At 46.1% G+C, this 26527-nt stretch overlaps 1 protein-coding gene across 1 annotated transcript in view; it reads left to right on the forward strand.

The window, feature by feature from the left end:
* LOC308283185 (syntaxin-binding protein 4) overlaps positions 1-26527 on the forward strand; it is a gene marked incomplete at both ends in the record, with an annotated part of 314024 nt that overhangs the window by 275752 nt on the left and 11745 nt on the right. The window contains 6 exons of the mRNA XM_080723564.1: positions 4468-4564; positions 5322-5449; positions 7260-7352; positions 21493-21558; positions 21938-22138; positions 24632-24748. Coding sequence (XP_080579690.1) covers positions 4468-4564; positions 5322-5449; positions 7260-7352; positions 21493-21558; positions 21938-22138; positions 24632-24748 — 702 coding nt within the window. The remainder of the gene's footprint in view (positions 1-4467; positions 4565-5321; positions 5450-7259; positions 7353-21492; positions 21559-21937; positions 22139-24631; positions 24749-26527) is intronic.

A 26527-nucleotide genomic window follows, 5' to 3' on the forward strand; every position in this document is an offset into this window, starting at 1 on the left:
GAGACGGAATTCTTCTAGTGCGAAGTGCAGTGGTGGACAAAACGTACTCAGATTCTTTACTTAAGTTAACACATCAATACAATGCAATGCAGAAGTACTCCGTTGTGTTTACTACAATGTGATGTCACGGATATCCAGGGTTTGATCTTTGATGAGGTGACGTCACAACAAGGTGATGTCACAATGTCAACAATGTGACAACAGCTATAGACTATAGTAGTGGCGTTTCCATAAAGCCTCTTCATGCGCATTAAAGGACAACTTTCGTTTTTTACAACAAGGGTTCATATTTTAGATTGTAATTAAAGAATTATTATAAAAGATGAGTATTAAAATCATTTCATTTACTTCTTTCTATTGTTTTAGAGATTCTTATTTCAGTGGTTGGGGGCATGCGTACAAGTGGCTAAATATGTCATTTTACACAGAATAAGCCCATTCCCAAGATACAACACAACCTTTCATGGTTGGATGTGACTTATGGGGGCTAGAGGTGTTACTCTATATAGCAATAAAGAAACTGATGGCTTATTGTGTCTAAAAAGACATATTTAGCCACTTGTACGCATGCCCCAATGCGTACGCATGCCCCACATTTTAACACGGTAAATGCGATAAAACAATAGAACGAAGCAAATGAAAACATTTTAACACTCACTTTTTCTTTTCTCTAATTATCTAAAATATGAACCCTTGTTGTAAAAAAACAAAGTTGTCCTTTAAGGCTTTTGCGCATACATCTTTTTGTGGACACACTTCAAAATTCGAATAAACTTGCATTATCCACAAACACATTTATCTGCTTGGAGGAGGTGGATTTTGAAGCTTTATCGAAAAAACTAAATGCACATTAGTGAATGGAAACGGGTCAGCCAATAAATGCGAATAAATTATGACGTTCTGGTCCATCGTTCTCCAAGTTAACACTTTCCCCTGCCGCTTTTTCGTCGTTAACAATAATGGCACAGATGTTTTCCCGGGTTTTAACACCTTCTAAGCCAAGGGGAGCCCCTTAATGTTAAAACCGTACTATATCGCACATCCCCCCAGGGACTCTCAGCCACGTCGTACATTCCCGGACTTTGTCTTTAAAACCGGAATAAAAGCTTTTGATCCGAAAATCGGCGATCGTCTAACCTTCCCTAGTCACCACTCGTGCACTGATAGCTCATGCAGACCGTGCATGAAGCAGAGGTGACGTCAGCGCCTCTCCTTCTCCAAGGCACCTTCCACCCATCCGTTTACTGTCTACACACTCGAGCTCCTCCTGCAGCCATGCTTGGGGCTATGCTAGCGAAACTTTTCAGTTCTGTTCTTCAGTCACACATGGACTATTTGCGGGGACATTTACGTGAAAGGATCGCGCACGCGAAACGCACGGGGACATCTACGATCGGCCAAAACCCCCATTCTATCCCAACGGAAATCGAGAAAATCATGGTGAGTTACTGGCCTGGGGGGAAAAAAAAAAGAAAAAACAGCGGCGCTGTTCAAGATGGAGGGGCTGCGGGGTCATGTTTATAAACATAATATTATGTCTCAGATCACAATACAATAATAGAAATGTCACGGCTAATCTACCAACCACCATTCTATTTCGGACGTCAAGGTGTTAAGGGGTTAAGTGCAGTACTCAAGTAGATGTACTTAGTCACTGTCCCCCACTGGGCTCTGACCCATTCCGGTCACTTCCCTCCTCTCTCAGAGAGTGTGTAATGAACTCTGCTCTGGCTGCACACTGCACAAAAGCCAAACGTAGAGTTGTTATGGGAAAAAAAGCAGGATCAATAACTCATGAGTTGAGCTTAAATTAATATGCGCGTAAGCGCTTCGGTTCGAGCTCTATAGCACCTCCGCATCGATGCTGCAAACCTGACGTGTGCACGCTGTGCAATGGAGGACGAAGTATTGTACTCCACTAAATGCTGGTATTCAAGTATTCAAAAGTACAAAGTTACAAAATATATATTTTTTGTGGTAATACCAATGCTCTGCTGTGCTGAAATGTGATATATATATATGTTACAGTCAGTTTGGGTAACTCAGTGAGATTGTGGTAAGAGCGCTCGTTTTGTAGTTCACCACACACCAATCACCACCAGATGGCGACAACAGCCAGTCAGCCATTCACTAGTGCAGGCGCTGACGTCACTCGTTTGCGACTCTCTTTCGTTTATTTACTAGCCCAGCTCGGCTGTGTTTAGCCATTAGCTTACTATGCCTTACTCTAACCCTAACCCTAACCTTAACCTCAGTAAAACTATGCCTAACCCTAACCCTAACCCTAACCATAACCTCCGTGGGGTGAGGCTATCATTACTGCCGACGCCACGTTGTTGTTGCTCAAAGCGACCGCTTGTTCCACCCCGCGCCGCACGACGAGCGCTCCGTTTCTCGATCTAACAGTTTCTCTATCTAACCGTGACATATATATATATATATATATATATATATATATATATATATATATACACATATATTAGGGCAGGGATGCGATAAAAAATAATCGAATTAATGAATTAATTGGTTAAGGCTTTGTAATTAATTAATTGCAATTAATCGCATTTTAATTGCATATTTATATTTTACCTGAGAAGCATTTTTTTCAAGTAAAACACATTTTGTTGTACGAGTGAATCAACGAGTGAGTTTTTTAAATCTAAATTTCGCATCCACCCCGAAACTGAAGGTGCTGTGGTGCAAAAACTAAGTGCGATTAAAATGCGTGATTTGTTTTAATCGCGTTAATTTTCTGTAATTAATTAATCGCAATTAATCAGTTAAAGTCCCAGCCCTAATATATATATATATATATATATATATATATATATATATATATATACATACAGTATACACATACATACCTACATACACACAAATGAAACGTTTGGGAACCACTTTATTTATTTTGAGAGGAATTTAGTTATCCTGTGAACGGTGCTTGCGCCGATTCATTCCTCGCCACTGCTGTGGCAACCCTACTGACTCGACCTGCCGTCGAGGAGCCCCCACCGGGAGGACGCAGCCCCTACTCTCCTCCCATTCAACATGCCACACTGACAGGCGCCGCCCGAGCGGGCCTGAATGTGCAGATGGAAGCACTTTCACAGTGATAGACGGGCCTGCGAGAAGGCCAGGAGTGGACAGCTCTGTCCTTGTAGCACAGCATTATAGTGACAGACACACACGCACACACACGCACGCACGCACGCACGAACACACAAACAGAGCGAGGTTTGTACCACTGTGCTTGCGAGGACATAAACCTTTCAAAGACGAGCGTCTTCATAAAAAAAGAAAATGCATTTTTCAACCATCATAAGACTGAAACATTGCAGAGATCTACAGGCCCACAATGCGTCACGCTGCCACGCCTCGTGGGCTTGTAGATCAGCCGTTTTTTGCTGCACGACACCAGCACGCAACTGTGTCTAAATAACTCTTATGTCTAATCTCTAAACCCACATTTTTTCCCCCAATTGTAAACTTGTAAAAATATGTCCATTTCTCATGACCAATGTGACCACGCACATTGGTCATGAGAAACACACGCGCACACACTCGAAGAATAACCGACCTGGAAACTCACAGCGTGCTGAGACGCAACGTGGTGTGAGCTTGTAAATCGGCCATTGTCTGCAAAAATCACACCCAGTGTGAAGTGAGCGGTGCCTTTGGTGGCCACTTGTTATAGTTATAGTGCTCAGTGTGACTGGCCCTTTAGGCTGCTCAACAGCGCCACTTGAAGGTAGGTCACAGCCATAGGGACATATCCACACGCGTGCATCAAAAATGTGCCCGGGTTAAGGCAAGACCCGCCCGCGGAAGCTTGTGATTGGCTGAACCGGAGGTATAGGGAGCGCTCCGCTGTGTTCACTTGGACCGCGCGGTGGTGCCGAAAGTCGGGGGGGCAAAGATTTACTATTCTGGCCTCCTGGTTTACAACTTGAATGGCGCTGACTCAGCGGTGTCTCACGTTGCTCAAGTCCACTTGAGGCGGCGCACCTCCGTCGTCTTCTCCCAAAACAAGCGCTCCTTTACGAGAACCTGCCTTAACCCAGGCGCTGTTTTGATTCACGCGTGCTACGCTATCCACACACTCGGTCAAGCATTTAAAAAGAATTGCAGATCTACAAGCTTTCAATTTTTGAAAAATCTTGCAAATATATATGTATAGAAATCTTCCTCCTAACTCCAAAATGTTAATTTTCAGGAAAATTAGCTCAATTGGAGTTAGGAGGTTTCAACCCAAGCACTTTTTACTACTTTCCATTGGTTCAATATTATTTTAACCAACACTCAGATGTAAAGGGTGTTCAATAGCCCTGATTTATGCCAAAAAATCAAAAACCTCAAAAATGGAGTTAAGAGGTTTTGGCCCAACCAACATTTTTAACTAAAATCTTTGCTCTCTCTCTCTCTCTCTCTCTCTCTCTCTCTCTCTCTCTCTCTCTCTCTCTCTCTCAGGCCTTGTCCTACCTGGGTCTGAACGTCACAGAGGAGAAGAAGAGGAGGTTAAGACAGAACCTGAACACGGACCCACAGGGCACTGTGGCCTACGGAGGTACGGCTAAACACGCTCGTGTAGTCCAGTGGTTCTCAACCTTTTCAGGCCGTGGCCCCCAAAATAATCATATTTTAACTGGGGACCCCCCCACCCTGACGAGCACAAAGAGTTGAGGCATTACATTTTGTACAACACGGTTCTATTGTGAAAATAGCAGATCTATATGAGCATGTAGATCTGCTATTTTCAATATTTCTGTCTCTCATATTTGACAATTTGTCTAATGTCTAATTTGTCACTTTAGAAATGTGCATGTACCGTACCCTCTATACACTTACACTTTATGTTGGTTTGTTTACTGTTGAGAGAGAAAACAATGTTGCACATTAAGCTAATCATCTGGGGACCCATGTTGCACTTAACAACATAAAGTTTAAGTGTATAGCGGGTATATGTACATTTCTAAAGTGACAATTTAAGGACCGTTTGATACCTCCAGAAGCAGAAATTGTGAAAATAGCAGATCTACATGCTCACAACACCTCGCAATGCGAGGCGTTGTGAGCATGTAGATCGGCTATTTTCACAATGTTCGCCTCTTGCTTATTTAATATTTGACCGTTTGTCCCAACAGTCCCAACAATGTTTCCACCTACCTTTCATTCCTGACCAAAGCAATATAAACAACAGGGCTCAAATTCAAGAAGAAAGAATGAAAAAGAAAAGGTTTACGGTGTGTTGTCGATGCTTTTCACCATGGAGACGGTGTGTTAATGTTGTTTGTTTGTTTGTTTGTTTGTGTGTTTGTGTTCAGACTTCGTGGAGGCAACCCGCAATGTTTTCCAGGATAATCTGGAGGAGGCGGGCCTATCTCAGAGCCCCTTCATGTTCTCCTATCACGAAGCAGCCAGTTTGATGGACACGTCTGCCTTCCACTCCCCTGTAAGCAACTCCTGCTAATGCTATTACTACAGGGTTCCCCAATTAGTTTTCCCCAAGGGCCGAATCATGTCTAGGCTACCAAGCCGAGGGCCACAACATTGCAGGGGGAGACGGTGGCGTTCCCACTACTCCAGCGACAGTTCAGATATCGTCGTTGTCGGGTGAAAATCTTGTATGTCCAAAACCGTTCGTTTTGAATTTATATTTTTTTCAATTATTTAAACTAGTGAAAACAGCCGCAAAACAGCACACAACAGCCTCGCGGTGCGAGGCCTTGTGCCCTTGTAGATCTGCTGTTTTCACTACTTTTGTGCGACGGCCTTGTATGATTTGCGAAAGAAAATACAAAATTGGAGATGGCTGTCGCCGGGATATTTCCAGCCGACAACGACGATATACTAGTGTTGTTGCTGCTCTTATACCACCATTATTACTGGGGTTGGTGGGGGCCAGACAGTAGCCCCCCGCGGGCCGCAAATGGCCCGCGGGCCGCCTATTGGGGAACCCTGCTATACTAGTAAGACGCCTAAGGGCGAAAAGCTCGCGCCATCTGTCTTGGCCATATATGGATTCCGTCGTCTGACATCACACATACGATCCCTTTCATGCCCATGTATGGAGATCCCTTTTATGGCAATATATGGAGATCTCTGCTCTGAATATCTGACATCACTGTGATAAAAAAAAAAAAAAAACTGTGATCTCACAGTGATGTGTCAGGCGTTATAAACAGACAGAAAGAGATATGGTCAAGCTGTGACGGTTCACAGGCAAAACTGCGACCTGCAGTCGCAACAAGTGTGAGGCTGGTTCTACAGACAGGGATCTCCATATATGGGCATAAAAGAGATTGTATGTGGCCGATGTGGCCTCCATATATGGCCATTCCCATATGAAGTCCTGATAGGGGAGCCAGCACTAAAGGCTTTATCATAGTCCGAGGTGAAGGGTGATCACCACAACTTTTAGGTGATAAGTTATCACCTCAAAATGAGATAACGAGTGGAGGCCATCATAGTCACGGTGAAGTCCTATCACTGTGACTATGATGCCTCTGAAACCAGTGGGCACACTGATTGGTCTAGATCAGGGGTCTTCAACGTCTTCAGGCCAAGGACCCCTTAGTTGAGAGAGAGATGAAGCAGGGACCCCCACAACCTGTTCATAGATTCCATAGTTTCATCGTTTGACAGCACAATCATCAGTGTGTTTTGGATGTGTCAATTTGTGTTTTCAGATATATAACCACTTGAACCGCCAATACTTAATAAACTTGACCTTTCACTCTGTCCTTAGTCTGCTCTTTTTCTCTCTACACCAAACCTCTTTGCCAAAAATAGCCGATCTACAAGCTCACAACGCCTCGCAGCGCGAGGCGTTGTGAGCTTGTAGATCTGATATTTTCGGCTAAAGTCCTCAGAATATGGACGGATTGGACGCTAGGGTTCAAGTGGTTAATATAAAACAGGAGAAAGAAATCACACAAAGATTTGGAGGACCCCCTGTAGTAACTCTGAGGACCCCCTTATGGGTCCCGGACCCCCTGTTGAAGACCCCTGGTCTAGATCGAAAGGATTATGTTATTGTGGTTCCCCTGACATCACAGTGATGTCAGAGCATGACAAATCACATCAAAGCCAGTTTATCATCTCAGTTCTCCCTCTAATGATATTACTGTGCATGTGTGTGTGTGTGTGTGTGTGTGTGTGTGTGTGTGCGTGTGTGTGTGTGTGTGTGTGTGTGTGTGTGTGCGCGTGTGTGTGTGTGTGTGTGTGTGTGTGTGTGTGTGTGTGTGTGTGTGTGTGTGCAGACATATGAGTCAGAGAGCAGTTACAGCAGTGAGGAGTTGGAGCAGTTCCAGACGGAGGTGAAGCAACTACAGACTCAAATGAAACAGCTCAAGGTCATCACACACACACACACGTGCGCACGCGCACGCACGCACACACGCACGCACGCACGCACGCACACACACACACACACACTAGGGCATTCACGAATAGTGATTTTTTGTATCCGACCTCAAAGTATTCGAATAGTCAAATATTCGACAGGACTGGCCAAACTGTCAAATATTAAGTAAGCAAGAGGCGAACATTGTGAAAATAGCCGATCTACATGCTCACGCGTTGCGAGGCGTTGTGAGCATGTAGATCGGCTATTTTCACAATATTTATCTGCGGAACCGAGTCACATTAAATGTAATACCTACAATTCCAAGTGCTTGTCAGGGTGGGGGTCCCCAGTTCAAATATGTTTATTTTGGGGGTCACGGCCTAAAAATGTTTGAGAACCCCAGGTATAGAGCATTAACAAATTCATCCACCAGGGGCATAGACAACTCATTCTTATGACTTCCTATCTAGCCAAGCTTTATAAACTATATATATTTTAAAGAGAAAACAATAAAAAATATAAGCGAATATTTGACTTTGTTGAACATCGTCGAATAGTGACTTTGATATTCCAATATCCGAATATTTGGTGAATGCCCTAACACACAGACACACACACTAACACACACACACACACACACACACACACACACACACACACACACACACACACACACACACACACACACACACACACACACACACACACGCACACATGAACACGCCTACCAAGGGGCAAACCCCATTCCCTGGAATTGAAGCTCATTTCCGGGTTCTCGTTCAGCCTGCTGTTCCAGTTAATGCCCCAGCAGATGTCACTATTTCACCTTTCTGATACACGCCGCAGTAATGCAGGGACTCAATTTCCCATGATCCTTCAGGAGATGCAGTCATCCGGGTATCTGGCTTTCCATTCAGACCAATGCTAGAGAATTCAGAAAGGTGGATGTATATAAGGTTCTACTCCCAGATCGTCCAAATCTTCCACAGACTTTAAAAAAAAATGTACGGACCATAATTAAAGAGCGGATCGTCGCGGTCGCAATTCTTCTTTAACCGGGCGAAAGAAGACATGCCATGAAAATCGCTGGCGTTTCTGCATTTCTGAGTTATAAAAAATGATCTTGCAGAAAAAAAGTGTTAAGAACGAATACCAGGTTTTCCTCAGCGGTGGAAAGGCTGTTGACGTGAGGTTTATAGATCTGCTATTTGCTTGAAAGTGGTTGTATGTGTCTGTGGGTTTTATAGCTATTGAACCAATAACGTATAGTAACACAAGCATGTGACAAAAATGATAACTACTTTGGATCTGCAGTAGTACTTTTTCTAAAAAAAAAAATCCTTCAAAGTATAACAGTGTGACATAGAGGCGTCACAAGGGGGGGAAAAGTGGGACTGAGTTACTAGGGCCCAAGGTGGAGGGGCCTTAATTATTTTATACTTTAGCTATTGAAAAATAGCAGATATACAAGCTCACATTTTTAAAAGCCGTGAAAATGTGTGCAAATCTTTGAATATATGTATTTTTTAAGCAAACATTTGTAACTCAAATTTAGCTTCTGGGAGGTCCCTGGAACTACATATTTTGAGATTGGGGTCCATGGCCAAATACATATATTTTGGGGGTACTTCACATATAAAAGTTTGAGCACCACTGACATAGAAACATTTTTTTTTATTTTTTTCAAAAAACCTTGGAAGGATTTGAAATAATTCAAAGACCTGCACAAATTCTCATGCTTTTTCAAAAATAGCAGATCTACAAGCTCGCAGCGCGGCACTCTGTGAGCTTGCATGTCTGCTATTTTTCAATAGTTAAAGCACAAAATATTGCGTAATAATAATAATGCGTTCCCAGTCTAAATGGGTTAAACCCCCTGCCCCTATGAAGAACATTCATGAGGGGCCCACAGTGAATCCTTGTACCCAGGTCCCAGAATTTGGTGCGACACCCCTGGTTGGACATACAAGGTTTCCAATCCGAACAGGGATGATTTGTAACATTTCATTGGAGGCAGCCCTGAGTGCATTCTTATCATCCTGGTTATATAAAGCTACTTACAGTATGGGCTACGGGTGCCCTTTAATTCTCATCCGAGGACGCCTTTCAGAACAGTCGGTTCCACCGCATCGCCGCGAGGATTTTCCTCAGGATGTTTTCCGAGGGATAACCCCTTGATCTCGGAGTGTTTGGCCCCCGTAAGCTGCCGGAGCTGTACTTTAATGCCTCGCTGGAAGGTCTTTACAAACCGTTTTCCTCAAAGTTTTAATGGAGCCAAGACACGCCATGGGGTCTTTCACTAGTAAAGACCACACCATCAAACAGAGAACCAGTTTAGTTGCATTTATTGAACATAGTGATGTGGAAACATTGTGACATGAAATGCATTGGGAGAGAGAGCAGCGCCTTGGTGACTGAAGGCTGCGCCTTAGGAGGCGGACGGATGGTGAAGTGAATAATGGGATGGGGACTGAAATGGTAGTAGGGGTGAATACTGGAGTGAATAGTGGAATGAAATGAATAATGGAATAGGTGAATATTGGATTGGATTATGGAAGGTGCGGGAGTGAATGCTGGGGTGGATGATAAGTGACTGGCTTGGTTAACGGGGGGAGAAAATGTAAGTGATGTAGGGGTTTAACGGGGACGACGGGGACGGACGTTGGGTGGGAGGTGTAATAGGATGGATGCCGTGCAGGGGATGGAGATGGATGACAGACGGGGTGGCAGGTAAGGGTGGGGACGGTGGGAGCCACGACGGCGGCGTCGGTGTGGCGTGGGAGGGCGTGATGTGGGAGGAGGGTAAGGGAACCGGAGGGACATCAGTGCCGGTATGTGGCGGGGCGTAGGGGGGCGGCAGGGAATGGAGCGGGGGGGGAGTGGGGTGCCTGGCGCACGGACCCTGGCGGGTCTGGGAGGGCGGTGCTGCACAGAGCGGGGAGGGGGGGGAGGTAGGGTGCTTGGGACATGAGCCCTGGGTTGTATGAGAGGGGGGGGAGGCAGGGAGCTCGGGACATGAGCTCTGGGTTGTATGAGAGGGGGGGGAGGCAGGGAGCTCGGGGCATGAGCCCTGGGTTGTGTGGCTCTGGGGCTCTGGCCCTCGATCGGCTGGGCCTGAACCGAGACCCCCGCCTGAGCTGGGTTTCCCCTCTGGTACTGGTATCTGGAGGAAAAGCAAAGGAAAGTTAGTTACTGTGGATGGGGAGGAGAAAGGGGTGGAGGCGGGATGCGAGAACTGAGCATGAAATGCTGCTGGCACGGCCAGGTTTAAATACAGCGCTTGATTGGCTTGGTAGGAGGAGATAAGGGAGGAGTTGTTATCAGTGGGATTTGAGGCAGGTGAGGTAGGGAGGAGAAGGTAGGTTAGATTAGAAGTGATGGAGAAGGGAGGAGATGGTTATCCTGTGTGGTCTGTTCTCCTGAACCTCCGTTGTTCCAACAACATTTCACTAGTAAAGACCACACCATCAAACAGAGAACCAGTTTAGTTGCATTTATTGAACATAGTGATGTGGAAACATTGTGACATGAAATGCATTGGGAGAGAGAGCAGCGCCTTGGTGACTGAAGGCTGCGCCTTAGGAGGCGGACGGATGGTGAAGTGAATAATGGGATGGGGACTGAAATGGTAGTAGGGGTGAATACTGGAGTGAATAGTGGAATGAAATGAATAATGGAATAGGTGAATATTGGATTGGATTATGGAAGGTGCGGGAGTGAATGCTGGGGTGGATGATAAGTGACTGGCTTGGTTAACGGGGGGAGAAAATGTAAGTGATGTAGGGGTTTAACGGGGACGACGGGGACGGACGTTGGGTGGGAGGTGTAATAGGATGGATGCCGTGCAGGGGATGGAGATGGATGACAGACGGGGTGGCAGGTAAGGGTGGGGACGGTGGGAGCCACGACGGCGGCGTCGGTGTGGCGTGGGAGGGCGTGATGTGGGAGGAGGGTAAGGGAACCGGAGGGACATCAGTGCCGGTATGTGGCGGGGCGTAGGGGGGCGGCAGGGAATGGAGCGGGGGGGAGTGGGGTGCCTGGCGCACGGACCCTGGCGGGTCTGGGAGGGCGGTGCTGCACAGAGCGGGGAGGGGGGGGAGGTAGGGTGCTTGGGACATGAGCCCTGGGTTGTATGAGAGGGGGGGGAGGCAGGGAGCTCGGGACATGAGCTCTGGGTTGTATGAGAGGGGGGGGAGGCAGGGAGCTCGGGGCATGAGCCCTGGGTTGTGTGGCTCTGGGGCTCTGGCCCTCGATCGGCTGGGCCTGAACCGAGACCCCAAAAAGAGCCGTGGTTAACGGATGAGCGCAGCGTGGGCTTGGCGGAGGTCGTGGGCGTTGGAGCGGATGTACGTGTGGTAAGCGGACGACGACCAGCGACCGAGAATCTGTATGATGTGCTCGGGGATACCTTGCCGGGACGCTGAGGACGCCGCACCTATACGGAACGAGTGGCCGGAAAAGTGCTCGGCTGCGTAGCCGGCCTTGGCTAGGATTTGGCGAAGGTGGCGATGGAACCAGGACCGGGTGATCACGGTGCCGGTTTCGGAAATGAATAGTGGGTCGGAAGGTGAAGCGTTTTGGGACCGGCGGGTGTGAAGGTGGCGCACGAGAGGCTCGTAGGGACTGAGTGGTGAATTTAGCTTGAAAAGGTAAATGGGAGTCGATGCTCCGAATTGGTCTGTTTTACTGTGCCTGAGCGTGTAGATCAGGGTAGAATGGTCTAGGATTGTGAGGTCGGCGAGGCAAGGGTGGCGAGCCGGATCGAATCTGGTATTGGGAGCGGTGAACTCAGAGCACCTGAGGAACCCGTAAAAGGCCAGGAGGAAGACCGATTCGAGTGTGGAGTCGGTGGACGGATTGGCATGGCCGGAACGGAGTACCGTGATACAATCGGCGAGAATTGGTGAGGTGAGGGGTTGGCGGCTAGGAGGATGGCGTGGCTCGTACCGTCTAATGCCTTTAAGAAGCAGAGAGACGTGGGGATGTGAATGGAAGGGGTGAGGAGCGCCGGTGAATAGTTTTGTTACGAAGTTAATACCGGCGAGGTAGGCACGGATGGTGGACCAGGGCATAGACCGGGAAGTGTGACAGTGGCTGATGTAGGAGGCGAGGGTGGCTAGGTCTAGGGACGGGAAAGGTAGTGCATAGGTGGAGTGGAATAATTGGAAATTTTTCCAGGCGGTCCAGTAGGAGGACAGGGTGGACGGGGCGAGTGACAGGAGAATGGTTTGTTGGGCGTGGAGTATGAGGTGACGGAGAGGGTGGTCTATGGGAAGGTCATGTGAGAAAACGGAGGTGCCGGAATGGGGTGGATGTCCGCGTCTGGAGCCAGTAGCCTGAATTTCTGGAAGAGAAAACGAGAAAGTGAGTCAGCTATGGCATTGAGGTGACCGGGAATATGGGCAGCACGGATAATGAAATTGTGAGTGACCGTGAGCCAGGTGAGCCGTCTGAGGAGGGACATGATGGGGAGTGAGGAGGAACGGCCTTTGTTAATAATATCTACGGTGGCTTGGCTGTCTGAGTGGATGAGAACGGAGCGGCTGGTCCATTCTGAACCCCAAAGGGAAGCCGCTACGACGATGGGATAGAGCTCGTACATAGCGGAGGAATGGTGGGGGTCGCACTGGGAATCTAGCATCTCCTTTGGCCATTCGTCCGCGAACCAGCGCCCACGGTAATAACCTCCGTAGCCTACAGAGGGTGCGGCATCAGTGAATAACTGGAGGTCCTCTGGTGAGGAGTGAAAGTTATCGTAGAAAAAACTAATGCCGTTCCAGTTTTGGAGGAGGACTCGCCAGAGCCTGAGCTCCATTCTGCACTCTTGTGAGAGTGAGACCTGGTGGTGGAGGGATGGGACGGAGGAGGCTAGTGAGAGGAGGTGGGAGATGAACGAACGGCCTTGGGGAATAATGCGGGTTGCGAAATTGAGGTGGCCTAGGAGTTGGAGTAGTTGCTGTTTTGTGCAGGAGGTGGTGTCTGAGAAGTTTGCCACGATTAGGGTGATTCTGTCCAATTTTTCCTGGGGAAGGGAGGCCTGAAAGGCGAGAGTGTCTAGTTTAATTCCTAGGAATTCAACGCTAGTGGCAGGGCCTTCTGTCTTGTCTTCGGCGAGGGGAACACCGAGAGCTGTGAAGGCTGCTTTCAGACAAGACAGACTGTGTGCGGGGGGGGGATGATGGGGGGTCAATAGTGAGGAAGTCGTCTAGCAGGTGGACGAGGGAGGGGATGCGGTAGTTGTTTAATAAAATCCAGCATAACAGTTCTGACAGGTTATCGAACAGCTTGGGGCTGCTTTTGCATCCGAAAGTTAGGCGGACTGCAAAATAGTATTGGCCTTTCCAGCAGACTCCGAACCAGCGCCAGGAGTCTGGATGGAGGGGGAGGACCTTGAAGGCCGAGGTGATGTCGGCTTTGGCCAGCCAGGCACCGCGGCCGGCTAGGCGAATGAGGGATATGGCGTGGGCCACTGTAGAATAATGGAGGGAATAGTCGGAGCTGGGGATGAGACTGTTAATGCTAGGATTTGTGGAACCGTGGGGGGAAGACAGGTCTATGATGAGGCGTTTTTTGCCGGAGTATTTGCGGGTGGCTATTCCGACGGGGCTGATGCGGAATTTGGTGAAGGGGGGAGAGGGAAATGGGCCTATCATGAAACCTTGCTGGACTTCCTTGGTGATTAGGGTATCGACGGTGTCTGGGTCTGTCAGGGCGGATTGGAGGTTATTGCAGGTGAGATTTGTGTCTGGGGGTGTGACAAGGCCCGGGGAGAAGCCGTGGTTGAGGCCGTCTAGGAAAAATCGGACAAAATCGGGGTCTGGGTGTGAAGTTAGCTCTGAAGCTAGGGCTGGGATGTTGATAGGGGTGGCTAGGTGCTTTACTAGTCAACTGCTTGAGGGTTTGGTGGGGTTGTGGGGGCATGCGACACGGGAGTGGGCTCCGGAGCAAAAAGAGCATACGTGCAACAATTTACAAGCGGACGAGTTACAGCCCTTGTCATTGAAATTATTGCATAGCATCTTTTGCCCGACGAATAGGATGGGGCGGCCTCGACGATCCCTATCCTGGGAGGAGGCTGGGAGTGCGGTGGGGCGTTGGGATGCGGGCTTAGCTTGGCGGGCCATGAGCTGTGGGAGTTGTGTATGGGTTTGGGGTACCTGATAGGAAGGAGGCCGGGTGAAAGTGGTGGAGGTTGAGGGGCGGGAGGTGGCGAGGACGCAGGCTGAGGTGGGGTGGGCCGGGCAACTGCACAGGTCGCAAGCGACGGCGGTTCTGCCGGCAAAGAGCCGGCAGTACAGCTCGGAGTCCAGTGCCCCCCAGTGGGTCAGCTGGTTCGACTGCTGGAGTCGGGCTGCCGCCGTCGCTGCGAACTGCCTGTGATAGTGATAGAAAAGGGGCCCGGAGAAACGGATAGCTAGGTCCATGATTATTTGCAAATAATCATCCAGCTCCTGCCTGCGGTAGGGGAAAACGGAACAAATGACATTCCGGTAGAGGGAAAAAGCCAGGACGAATTCTGTGGGGGAGAGAATAGTGGGGTTAGTGGCTGAGTTGAGATCGCGGAGGGTGATGGACACCCCTCCGCAATCTACGGTCCTGGCCTGGTGGGAGAAAGCAGAGGGTTTGATTAGGGCAGCTAGGTCCACGTCCGTACCCTGGAGAATCTGGATGCGGAGTGCGTTTGACACCGGCATCGGGTTGGCGGAGATGGCCGACGGAGGTACGGGAGCGGGCAAGGCTGTGGAGAGGGAAAAAGCAAATTGAGGTATGGGTGTGTGGACGTGGGCCTGGGCTACTGGTAGGTAGTTCAGGGGGACAGTTTGTAGCTGTGGGTTGAAGTGAGTGGCCTGGTTGGCCGTGGCAAGGGAGTGAAGAATGGATGGTAGGGTCTGGGTTTGGGGAAAAGTGGGCTGATTAGCTGTGGGGGGGGGGGGGGGGGCAGTTAAAGCCTGTTGAAAGGGAGTAGGCTGATTAAACATGGTGGGGGGAGGGGGAACAGTTTGGGCCTGGGTGTGGGAAAAAATGAGCTGATTAGCTGTGGGGGGGGGGGGGGGGCAGTTAAAGCCTGTTGGAAGCGAGTAGGCTGATTGAACATGGTGGGGGGAGGGGGAACAGTTTGGGCCTGGGTGTGGGAAAAAGTGAGCTGATTAGCTGTGGGGGGGGGGGGGGGGCAGTTAAAGCCTGTTGGAAGCGAGTAGGCTGATTGAACATGGTGGGGGGAGGGGGAACAGTTTGGGCCTGGGTGTGGGAAAAAGTGAGCTGATTAGCTGTGGGGGGGGGGGGGGGCAGTTAAAGCCTGTTGGAAGCGAGTAGGCTGATTGAACATGGTGGGGGGAGGGGGAACAGTTTGGGCCTGGGTGTGGGAAAAAGTGAGCTGATTAGCTGTGGAGGGAGGGAGGACAGATTGGCTTTGGGAAAAAGTGAGCTGATTAGCTGTGGAGGGAGGGAGGACAGATTGGCTTTGGGTCGTTAGACCCGTGGCCTGATTGCGGGGGGGAGGGGGGGGTGTTTGTGTGTGACCGAGAATAATGGAAGATTGGACGGGGGTTTGGGTTTGTACAGTCCCCTGTGCATACAAGTTAAGTAAGTGCAACAGTGGGTTGGGATACGTGGATGGGGAAGAGTGAACAGTGGTTGCAGAGACATTAGTAGTGACAACGGGGGAAGTGGCGGGGGAAGCGACGTGACGTGTTTTACGAGAAGCTTTCCTGGGGGGTGGGCGGGACGGGGATTCCCCGGGGATTCCCTCTGACACGCCTGTCGGTCCCGCGTCATCAACGTGCGACGGACCGGGCATGGAGGGATCTCGCATAGCATTACAGTAAAGATCAAACAGAGTGGCTTTAACTGCAACACGGGGAAAAGTTACGTTTAGACTAATCAGGGCGTTCTGTAAGCCACGTATGGTCCAATCTTTAATGGCAAAGGAGGGAGTGACTGACCTGGCTGATAGCACGGAGGTGACAGAACGACTCCTGGTGTACGGGCCGGTGGCGGAGGCAGCGGAGGGGCGGTGAGTAGAACGCGCCGGTGATAAGTGATGGCTCCGTGCGGGAGTGTTCCTTGGCCCGTGGTGAAGTTCCGCGGGGGTGGGGGTGAGGGAAGGTGGCGGCGTAGTGGTGGTAGAAGTGGAGGTTCTGGTGGCCGCGGTGGTGGTGATGGCGGTGGCGGTGGCTCGCTGCCTGTTCAGGACCAGTCTGAGGTCCGCGGTCGGCGGGATCTCGTCCTCAGACGCGAGCAGGTCCATTGGTTCGTCGTTTTCCATGGCGATGGTTTTTATAAATGTCGATTAAGACAAGCTTTGTCGAAGACAAAAAGGGTTTTAGTACGAGGTACTGGATGCGTGTGTTTCGCGCAATGCGAGAACTGAGCATGAAATGCTGCTGGCACGGCCAGGTTTAAATACAGCGCTTGATTGGCTTGGTAGGAGGAGATAAGGGAGGAGTTGTTATCAGTGGGATTTGAGGCAGGTGAGGTAGGGAGGAGAAGGTAGGTTAGATTAGAAGTGATGGAGAAGGGAGGAGATGGTTATCCTGTGTGGTCTGTTCTCCTGAACCTCCGTTGTTCCAACAACATTAAAAGTGAAATCATTCGGGGGAACGTATAAGACAATGGGGTCCCATCCTAATTTACAGTACACTTTAAGACAGAATAATACAGAATAATAAAGCCATAATAAGAAAGAATGTGTTGGTAATTAGAACTAATATGTTTTATTAGACAGAAACAAAGACAGAATAGCAGAAAGAGCGAATACATTCTCTGGCACCGGCACCTGCCGCGGAACTACCGGGCAGTTCGAACGGCAGTCGCACTGCATCGCCATGTATTATATATGTATTTTTTAAAGCGAACGTTTGTAACTCAAATCTTGCTTCTGGGGGGTCCCTGGAACTAGATATTTTGAGAGGGGGGTCCGTGGCCAAATACATATCATTTTGGGGGTCCTTCACATGAAAAGGTTTGATAACCACTGACATAGTAGTCTCTCAAGAACAGACTAACTGAGCTCCAGTTAAGTGAACGATGGCTGGCCAGATTGCTGACATAGATACAGAGGTTTTTCAAAAAACCTTAGAAGGATTCAAAAGACACTTATAGAATTGGGTCAAAATTCAAATTTTCACAATTTTTCAAAAATAGCAGATCTAGAAGCTCGCAGCGCGGCACTCGGTGCCGCGCTGTGAGTTTGTATATCTGCTATTTTTCAATAGTTAAAGCATAAAATAATGATACACAATAATGTGTACCCGTTCTGAATGGGTTAATTCATATCGTATCTCATCATCCTCCACGGTGGTGGGCCAGCACTTGGCGGGTGCGGTGGTATTTTTTCAGTAGATTGGCTATTGTTCTTAGAATTGCGCCTATTTTCTTTTAGAAGAAGTATCCACCTTTAGAAACATTATTTTCTATACTGGCAATAATACTAGTTTTCCATCTAGACACTCTAGCTACGGCCATAAATCACAAACAAGATTTTCATTATTACGCTTGTCAGGACATTTTATGAACCTCTGAATTTCTGAACCCCATTTCTAATGGCATGTTTTGCCATTTTAAACTGTAAGCCTATAAAGAAATAAATAAATAAAATAAATAATAGTATGGGGGGGAATTGAAGGTCAAGTTTATTACATAATATTGAAATGTCTCTAAAAACCACATTAACATGAATCCAGCATAAAATTATATAACCAATAAAAACGAACAAAATTAGGGCAGTGCGGTCAAACAAGCCCATGAAGGTGTTTGAAAAAGATGTGCAAAACATAACATTTTTACACAATATGTACAGTGTGTGTGTGTGTGTGTGTGTGTGTGTGTGTGTGTGTGTGTGTGTGTGTGTGTGTGTGCGTGCGTGCGTGCGTGCGTGCGTGCGTGCGTGCGTGCGTGCGTGCGTGCGTGTGTTTGTCTCTTTCAGCTCAGATCCTTGCCCTGAAAAAAATAAAAAATAAATAAAATAAAAACAAACTTTGAAGACCGCTGTTCTAGACCGGAGGTTCTCAACCTGTGGGTCGGGAGTCCACAGGGGGTCCCCAAATGATATGTGCGGGTCCTCAGATGATTATCTTAATCTCACTCAACAGTAAACAAAGCAATAACCAACATACAGTTTAAGTAGAGGGTATCTGCACGTTTCTAAAGTGACCATTTAAAGGGATATTTCACTTTCAAAAAAACTTTTGGTAATTTTATCATCTAATCAGGCTTTTATGAATACCCTGAACAGTTTTTAATCAGCTTGATTGAATATTTAGATATTTGATGTAAATGTTACCAGGCCCTCCAGGCCCAGGGTCTCTCCCCACACACACCCATTGTAACTTCAAAGTTCATTTTAACCATGATAGATTAATTAAAAACACCCATAATTTTTTCTGGTGACTCATACTACCCTCCTAATATGTGAGCAGGCCGTGTTTTTTCGATAACTTTTTTCATTTATTTGTAATCATCTTTTTTTTTGTATTTCATTTTTTCCATTTTCCCAAATAATTATTACAAATAAATGAAAAACGTTATCGAAAAAACACGGCCTGCTCACATATTAGGAGGGTAGTATGAGTCACCAGAAAGAATAATGGGTGTTTTTAATGAATCTATCATGGTTAAAATGGAGTTTGAAGTTACAATGGGTGTGTATGTGGAGAGAGGCCCTTCCACTGCTCCCTGTTGAAAGTGGAATATCCCTTTAAGGACTTTTTAATACCTCTAAAATGAAAAATTAAACATTGGCCAATCAAATATTAGAGGCAGAAATTGTGAAAATAGCCGATCTACATGCTCACAGCGCCTCGCAACGAAATGTAGATCTGCTATTTTCACAATAGAACCGTGTTATACAAAATGTAATGCCTCAACTCGTAGGGTGGGTTAAATACTTCCTATGGTTAATATGAGCATCAAATCAATATTTCAAATGTATTTGTGTGTTTTTTTGCACATGCATGCCATAAATTCCATAGGGATAGACCACGCATGACATTTATGACATCATCAACTTGCGACAGGCATTTCCCCTATTGACTGAAAGATTAGCCATTTCTAGAAGAAATAACATATTTAAGGTGTTTTTAATTTGACATTGTAGTTATAGAGGACAATTATAATGTATTAAGGCATATTTGTCGTATTAGCCAGGTATCCTTTAAAGAAAATAGCAGATCTACAAGCTTGAGCTTGTAGATCTGCTATTTTTCAATTGTTAAAGCATGGAACAATGGTTAAAGTGGTTAAAATCGAAAGCGACACAGACGTTCCCGGTTCAATAAAGGTTGATCTACTGGAGACTACACATCATGCAGTCCTTGCAGGTGTGCGTTGCTGAATTGATTTCTGTCATCCCTTGAGGGCTGAAGAGCTGTCAGGGATACAGTATGTGTCACTCTGATCGTCCACACCGGCTTTGTTTTGACAACACTGAGTTTTGTCCTGGAGAAATGTGCCATTGTCCCACTGCGTAGCAGGTCATAATGGATTTAGCAGTGTTGGGGAAGTTACTTTGAAAGTGTAACTTCTACAGTTACAAGTAACTCACCATGGCAGTAACTTGATCAAGTTAAAGTTATACCCCTGGAGAAATGTAACTTATAACGTTTCAAGTTACATAGAAAAAGTAACTTGATTTTTTTTTTCAGCGTTAAATTGAGAATGTACATTTGGTGTACATGAAACAAAATATAATATCCTACAAAAAAAGTCACATATACCAGCATAAATATGCCTGTCAGTCTCAACTGAGTTGTATGTTTTATTCCAAAAAGGTTGACAGTTGATCGGTAATCTTAACATAACTTAAATGTAAAATTATAACTTTGCTTGTAACTTCTTGTAACTTGTAACTTGAGCCAAACGAGTTACAGAACTATGAATGTAACTCAGTTACCAGCAAGTTACAGCAAAATGTAACTTAGTTACGTAACTCAGTTACATGTAACTTTGACTTCCCCAACACTGTCAGGGATACAGTATGTGCCACTTTGATCGTCGACACCGGCTTTGTTTTGACAACACTGAGTTTTGTCCTGGAGAAATGTGCCATTGTCCCACTGCGTAGCAGGTCATAATGGATTTAGACATGTAGGGCAGTGAAGTGGTAGCTGGCAGCCAAGTAAACAATCTAGTCCTCTCTGTCCGCTGTTGATCTGGATAAGGATGTTCATGACATGCCCTCATCACATCCCGCATGGATTACTGTAATGTGCTCCATACTGCAGTGTAGGGCATTCACGAATAGTGATTTTTAGTATTCCAATTATTCGACCTCAAAGTATTCGAATAGTCGAATATTCCACAGGACTGGCCAAACTCTCAAATATTAAGTAAGCAAGAGGCGAACAATGTGAAAATAGCCGATCTACATGCTCACAACGCCTCGCAAAGATCTGCTATTTTCACAATGTTTATCTGTATCATTAATACCTACAATTCCAAGTGCTTGTCAGGGTGGGGCTCCCCAGTTCAAATATGTTTATTTTGGGGGTCATGGCCTAAAAAGGTTTGAGAACCCCAGGTATAGAGCATTAACAAATTCATCCAACAGGGGCACTGACAACTCATTCTTATGACTTCCTATCTAGCCAAGCTTTATAAACTATATATTTTTTTAAAGAGAAAACAATAAAAAGAAATTACTTTAATATTCGAATATTCGAATATTTGGTGAATGCCCTACGGCAGTGTTGTATCTGAATGTCCTCGTTAATATTTTGGGCGAACGTGAACTGAACGTTCTTTATTTCCGCTTGATGAACGTTATTGTCGAACGCGTTCATTCTGACGTTTGCACAGGCGTCCGCTGACGTCCCTTGTCCCTCCTCTCGTCTTACTTTGCATTCACATGAAGCGCTGTGTGTGAATCTCCTCCTTGTTACGTCTCCCAAGTAAAGCCTGACTATACTTCGTCGTATGACGTGTGTTGTGTGCCGAAAAAAATTGCTGATTTGCAAGCTCACAGCGTGTCGCATCCACGAGACGACGTGAGCAGCGCTGCACTCGGTGCGGCACTCGGTGCGGAGCTTGTATATCTGCTATTTTTCAATAGCTAAAGTATCAAATAATTCCAGGTCTTACACAACACAACACAACACAAATGTTGCACCGTCTGAACGTGTCACCGTCCTCCTTGTCCCACTGTGTAACAGGTCATACTAAAGGACACGGAGCACAGCAAGAAGACACTGGAGGACGAACTGCAGAAAACCTCTGAGGTGAGGCCATGTCAATCGGAATTTCAAGTTATGCCATGTTAGCTCAGTGGTTCTCAAACATATTCATATCAAGGACATCCGCAAATATATTGCTTTGCAGACCCCCATCTGAAAACATTGTGTATCAGTAAAATAAATAAATAAATAAATACATAAATTAGGGCATTCACGAAGTGATTTTTAAAATTCAACAGGACTGGCCAAACTGTCAAATATTAAGTAAGCAAGAGGCAAACATTGTGAAAATAGCCGATCTACACAACGCCTTGCGTTGTGAGCGCCTCGGGGAGTTATCAGTCCGTCGGGATGTTATATAATTGTGGACAACCCCCGCGGAGCCAGTATTTATTTATCCCTTACGTGGTACGGTGTGTTCCAGAGAGCGTGCCTGACGGGGGAGGAGAACCAGCGGCTGAAGAGCCGGCTGCAGGCGGTGGAGGGCGGCGCGGTGCAGAGGAGGGGCAACAGCGCCGAGCAGGACTACGAGGAGGTGGTGCAGCTGCTGGAGGCCGAGATCAGCGACCTGAAGACCCAGCTGGCCGGCAGCAAGAGGCACCCACGCAGCATGGAGGCTACCAAGGTACGCCAGGTCACTGGTTCTCAAACCATTTTGGCTGCAGTACCCCCTTAAAGGAGTAGTTCACCCCCAAAATGACTTTTTTTCTATTGATTACTCACGCCATGGAGAGTAGAGTTCAATAATATGTTTAGTTTTTTGTCGCATTCATAAGACAAAAATGTGATAACAATAAATTTACCCCCATTCGTTCCGGAATCAATGGGGGTAAATTTACTCAAATCAAATTTTTGTCTTAGGAATGTGACAAAAACCCAAAAGATATTATTGAACTCTACTCTCCATGGCATGAGTAATCAATAGAAAAAAAGTCATTTTGGGGGTGAACTACTCCTTTAAGGCCCATTCCCACTGGGCCAGATAACAGTCTATCTGTGGCAGATATTTTTTATCTGTATCTACCATCCACTTTGAATGGGAAAATATCTGGAGAAAGAGATTTTTTTTATCTGTTATCTGGCCCAGTGGGAATGGGCCTTTATACTGATTTCTGAAGCCAAGTACCCCCTTCAGGCCCATTCCCACTGGGCCAGATAACAGATAAAAAAATCTCTTTCTCCAGATATTTTTCCATTCAAAGTGGATGGTAGATACAGATAAAAAAAAAATATCTACGACAGATATTTGCCACAGATACTTTTATCTGTGGCAATTTTTTTTTATCTGTATCTACCATCCACTTTAAATGGAAAAATATCTGGAGAAAGAGATTGTTTTATCTGTTATCTGGCCCAGTGGGAATGGGCCTTTACCCTGACTACAGCGTTTAGCTTATAAAATATACATCAAAAATCCAGTTCCCATGCCAATGTGTTCAAAATAAAACAGCATAATGGCAAATAAACATTGCTTTCTACAGTTGTACTGCTCAAGGTTATTGATGTAATTTGGTTATGAGAAGGTTCACACAAACACTGTCAATGTTTTGTCATTACCCAGGCCATAACAGTGAAATACATATTCCCATTTTCTCCTGTACCCATGCGTTACCCTAGGGGTACACATACCCCCATTTGAGAAACACTGCCCTAGGTGGACCCTAGGTAGACCTTGTTTCTCATGGTTGTAGACCCTTGTTTCTCATGGTTGTAGACCCTTGTTTCTCATGGTTGTAGACCCTTGGTTCTCATGGTTGTAGACCCTTGTTTCTCATGGTTGTAGACCCTTGTTTCTCATGGTTGTAGACTCTTGGTTCTGCAAGCCTCCCACTGATGGGAAGGCTTTTTCGCTGCACTGAAGAGGAGCTTTTCTTGCAGTATACATTGCGGTACGCATACATTGTGCGCTACGCAGAAAAGCCAACTGCCAGGCTGATTAGAAAACACTGGCGTACAACCATGGATTCCTCTGACACTGCAAAGCTATCTTAAAATGGTCGGGTCTCTCGGAATCTCAGAAATAATCGAATTTCAAGACACATTTCACATTTCAAGTGTGGATCCGTAAAAAAAGGAAGAAAGTCGGAACGGCTCGGAGTCGGACCACATAACAATTGGTTTTGTCATTTGGTTATAATTTTGGAACGGGTCGGAATCGGAAACAAATTTGACAGGTCCATTTCGAGTTCTGTAAATGCGACCCTTGAAGAGCTCTACTGTAGACAATAAATTAAACGGCTGTAGACCCTTGTTTCTCAAGGTATGTAGGCTGTGGGTTCTCAAGATATGTAGACGCTTGGTTCTCAAAGTTGTAGGCCATTGTTTCTCAAGGCTGTAGACCAGGGGTCTTCAACGTTTTCAGTCCAAGGACCCCTTAGTCGAGAGAGAGATGAAGCAGGGACCCCCACAACCCATAGATACCATATAGTTTGACAGCACAATCATTGTGTTCATGTAAATTTGCGTTTCCAGATGTTTAACCACTTGAACCATCAATACTTAATAAACTTGACCTATCAACCAAAAATATCTGATCTACAAGCTCACAACGCAGGAAAATGTAATTTAAAAAAATTAAAAATGCTTTTGTAAGGTTTTATAGCCATAAATCATAAATCATAAATCATGTTCTAATTTGCATTTTGGGGATATTTTTCACAATAATAAAATATGTTCTAGACATTCTAAGGATCACGAAAAAAAATATTACAGGCATTTTACTTATGTTTTAGTGAGGAATAGCTTCAGTTAAAAAGTGAGATGTTGTTCGTCAAGACGCTGGAATTTCAACTTCTCTGGGAGGTGTGAAAAGGAACTTTTCTTTGACGATGGCCGGCCAGATTGCTGACATAGAAACATAGGGTTTTTTCAAAAAACCTTAGAAGGATTCAAAAGACACTTATAGAATCGGTTCAAAATTCAAATTTTCACGATTTAAAAAAAATAGCAGATCTACAAGCTTGCAGCGCGGCACCGAGTGCCGCGCTGTGAGCTTGTATATCTGCTATTTTTCAATAGTTAAAGCATCAAATAATGACACAATACTGTGTACCCGTTCTGAATGGGTTAAATGTTTCATGGAGACGTCTATAAAGGTGTTTTTTTGTGTGTGTTTCAGGGAGATGTAGCGGAGCTGAACAGGAGGCTGATGAACATCGACAGCCAGCTGAGACGATCCGAGCTGAGCCGCAAACACCTGGAAATCTCCAACAGGAAACTCCTGGGCTTCGCACAGGCACGTACAATACATGTATATGTATAAAACATATCAGCCAGTTCCCTGTTCTTTAGTCCGATAAGCCTGATGATGTTCTTTTATATCAGGGGTTCCCAAACGTTTTTGTCTCAGGGCACCCCATGAATATTGTTTTAATCCGAGGCACCCCTACATTATAATTTTCACTCCCAGCACCTTATATTTATAGCATATCGTCGTCGTCGGGTGGAAACCTTGTATGTCCAAAACCGTTAGTTTTGTATTTATCATCTATAAAATGTACTAAACTAGTGAAAACAGCCGATCTACAAGCACACAACGCCTCGCATCTGCCTGACAGTGACGATATTTTAGTGATTATGCTGCGAGGAAAACGTTGAGATAACAGCCATTTTGGTTAGAACTGACTGAAAATAACTTTGTACTTCAAGTTAAAATTATACTAAATATTTTTCAAGTGTCCAAATATATTCAAAATATTATCATATGATCTCGCGGCACCCCTGGACTGCCGTCGCGGCACCCCAGGGTGCCCTGTCACCCACTTTGAAAACCCCTGCTTTATATTGTCGCTTGTCGGATGAAGCTTGATAACGTTGGATAATGTTGCAAATACTTCCACGACTCGGCGACAGATGAACTGCGTCGCTTTGTAGTTTTGTAACTTTGTGTTGTGAGCGCAGCGTGCCATTCAACTGTGTGTGTGTGTGTGTGTGTGTGTGCGTGCGTGCGTGTGTGCGTGTGTGTGCATGCGTGCGTGCGTGCGTGCGTGCGTGTGTGCGCGCGTGTGTGTGTGCGTGCGTGTGTGCGTGTGCGTGTGTGTGTGCTGCCAGCAACGCTGCATTTAAAGCAGCAGTTGTTTGTAAAGAGCCCGGTGACATGCTAATCACAGGACATGTGAGAAGAAAATAATATAAAAATATTTTGTCATCAACAAATTTGCCAAAATTTGATCAAGTCCCAGTTATTGCTGTTTATTCACGTGGCTTTTGTCTCGTCTCGTCTAGGCTCACAACGCGTCACGATAGATCAGCTATTTTTGGAGAACCTTTTCCCCCAGATTATAGGGATGCAGGGGTTCAAGTGGTTAAACACATTTAGTTATTTCTTTTCCTATACGGTAGGCTTGTCACCGACTGAAAATAACTATTATTCAGTCAGTTGACATGGATATTTCTCTGTCACCTACCGCAGTGGTTCTCAACCTTTTCAGGCCGCGACCCCCAAAATAATCATATTTTAACTGGGGACCCCCCCACCCTGACGAGCACTAAGAGTTGAGGCATTACCTTTTTTTATAACACGGTTCTATTGTGAAAATAGCAGATCTACATGCTCACGTGTTGTGAGCATGTAGATCTGCCATTTTCACAATTTATTCCTCTAATATTTGACAATTTGGCCAAAATTTTATTTGTTATTTTAGAGATTAAAAAGTCCTTACATTGTCACTTTAGAAATGTGCATAAACCCTCTCTACACTTAAACTTTATGTTGGTTTGTTTACTGTTGAGAGAGAAAACAAGTTAATCATCTGGGGACCCCCCCAAAATAATTTGGGGACCCCCCTGGGGGTCCCGACCCACAGGTTGAGAACCACTGGCCTACCGCATCTCAGGTGGAAAAGATGTGCATGTTTACGTTACGTAATAGGATGTTAAGATTCTAAAAATGAACAAAGTGGATGAAAAAGTTATTTACAGGGGTTCCCTGAGTCATAAAAGTTGGAAAGCCCCTGTCCTCAACTCACGACACTGATGTGGACTGACTGTGATGCAGTATGAGTCAGGTGTGAGT

Source organism: Nannobrachium achirus (assembly GCF_963921795.1).
Source record: "Nannobrachium achirus genome assembly, chromosome: 4".
NCBI classification, from domain to species: domain Eukaryota; kingdom Metazoa; phylum Chordata; class Actinopteri; order Myctophiformes; family Myctophidae; genus Nannobrachium; species Nannobrachium achirus.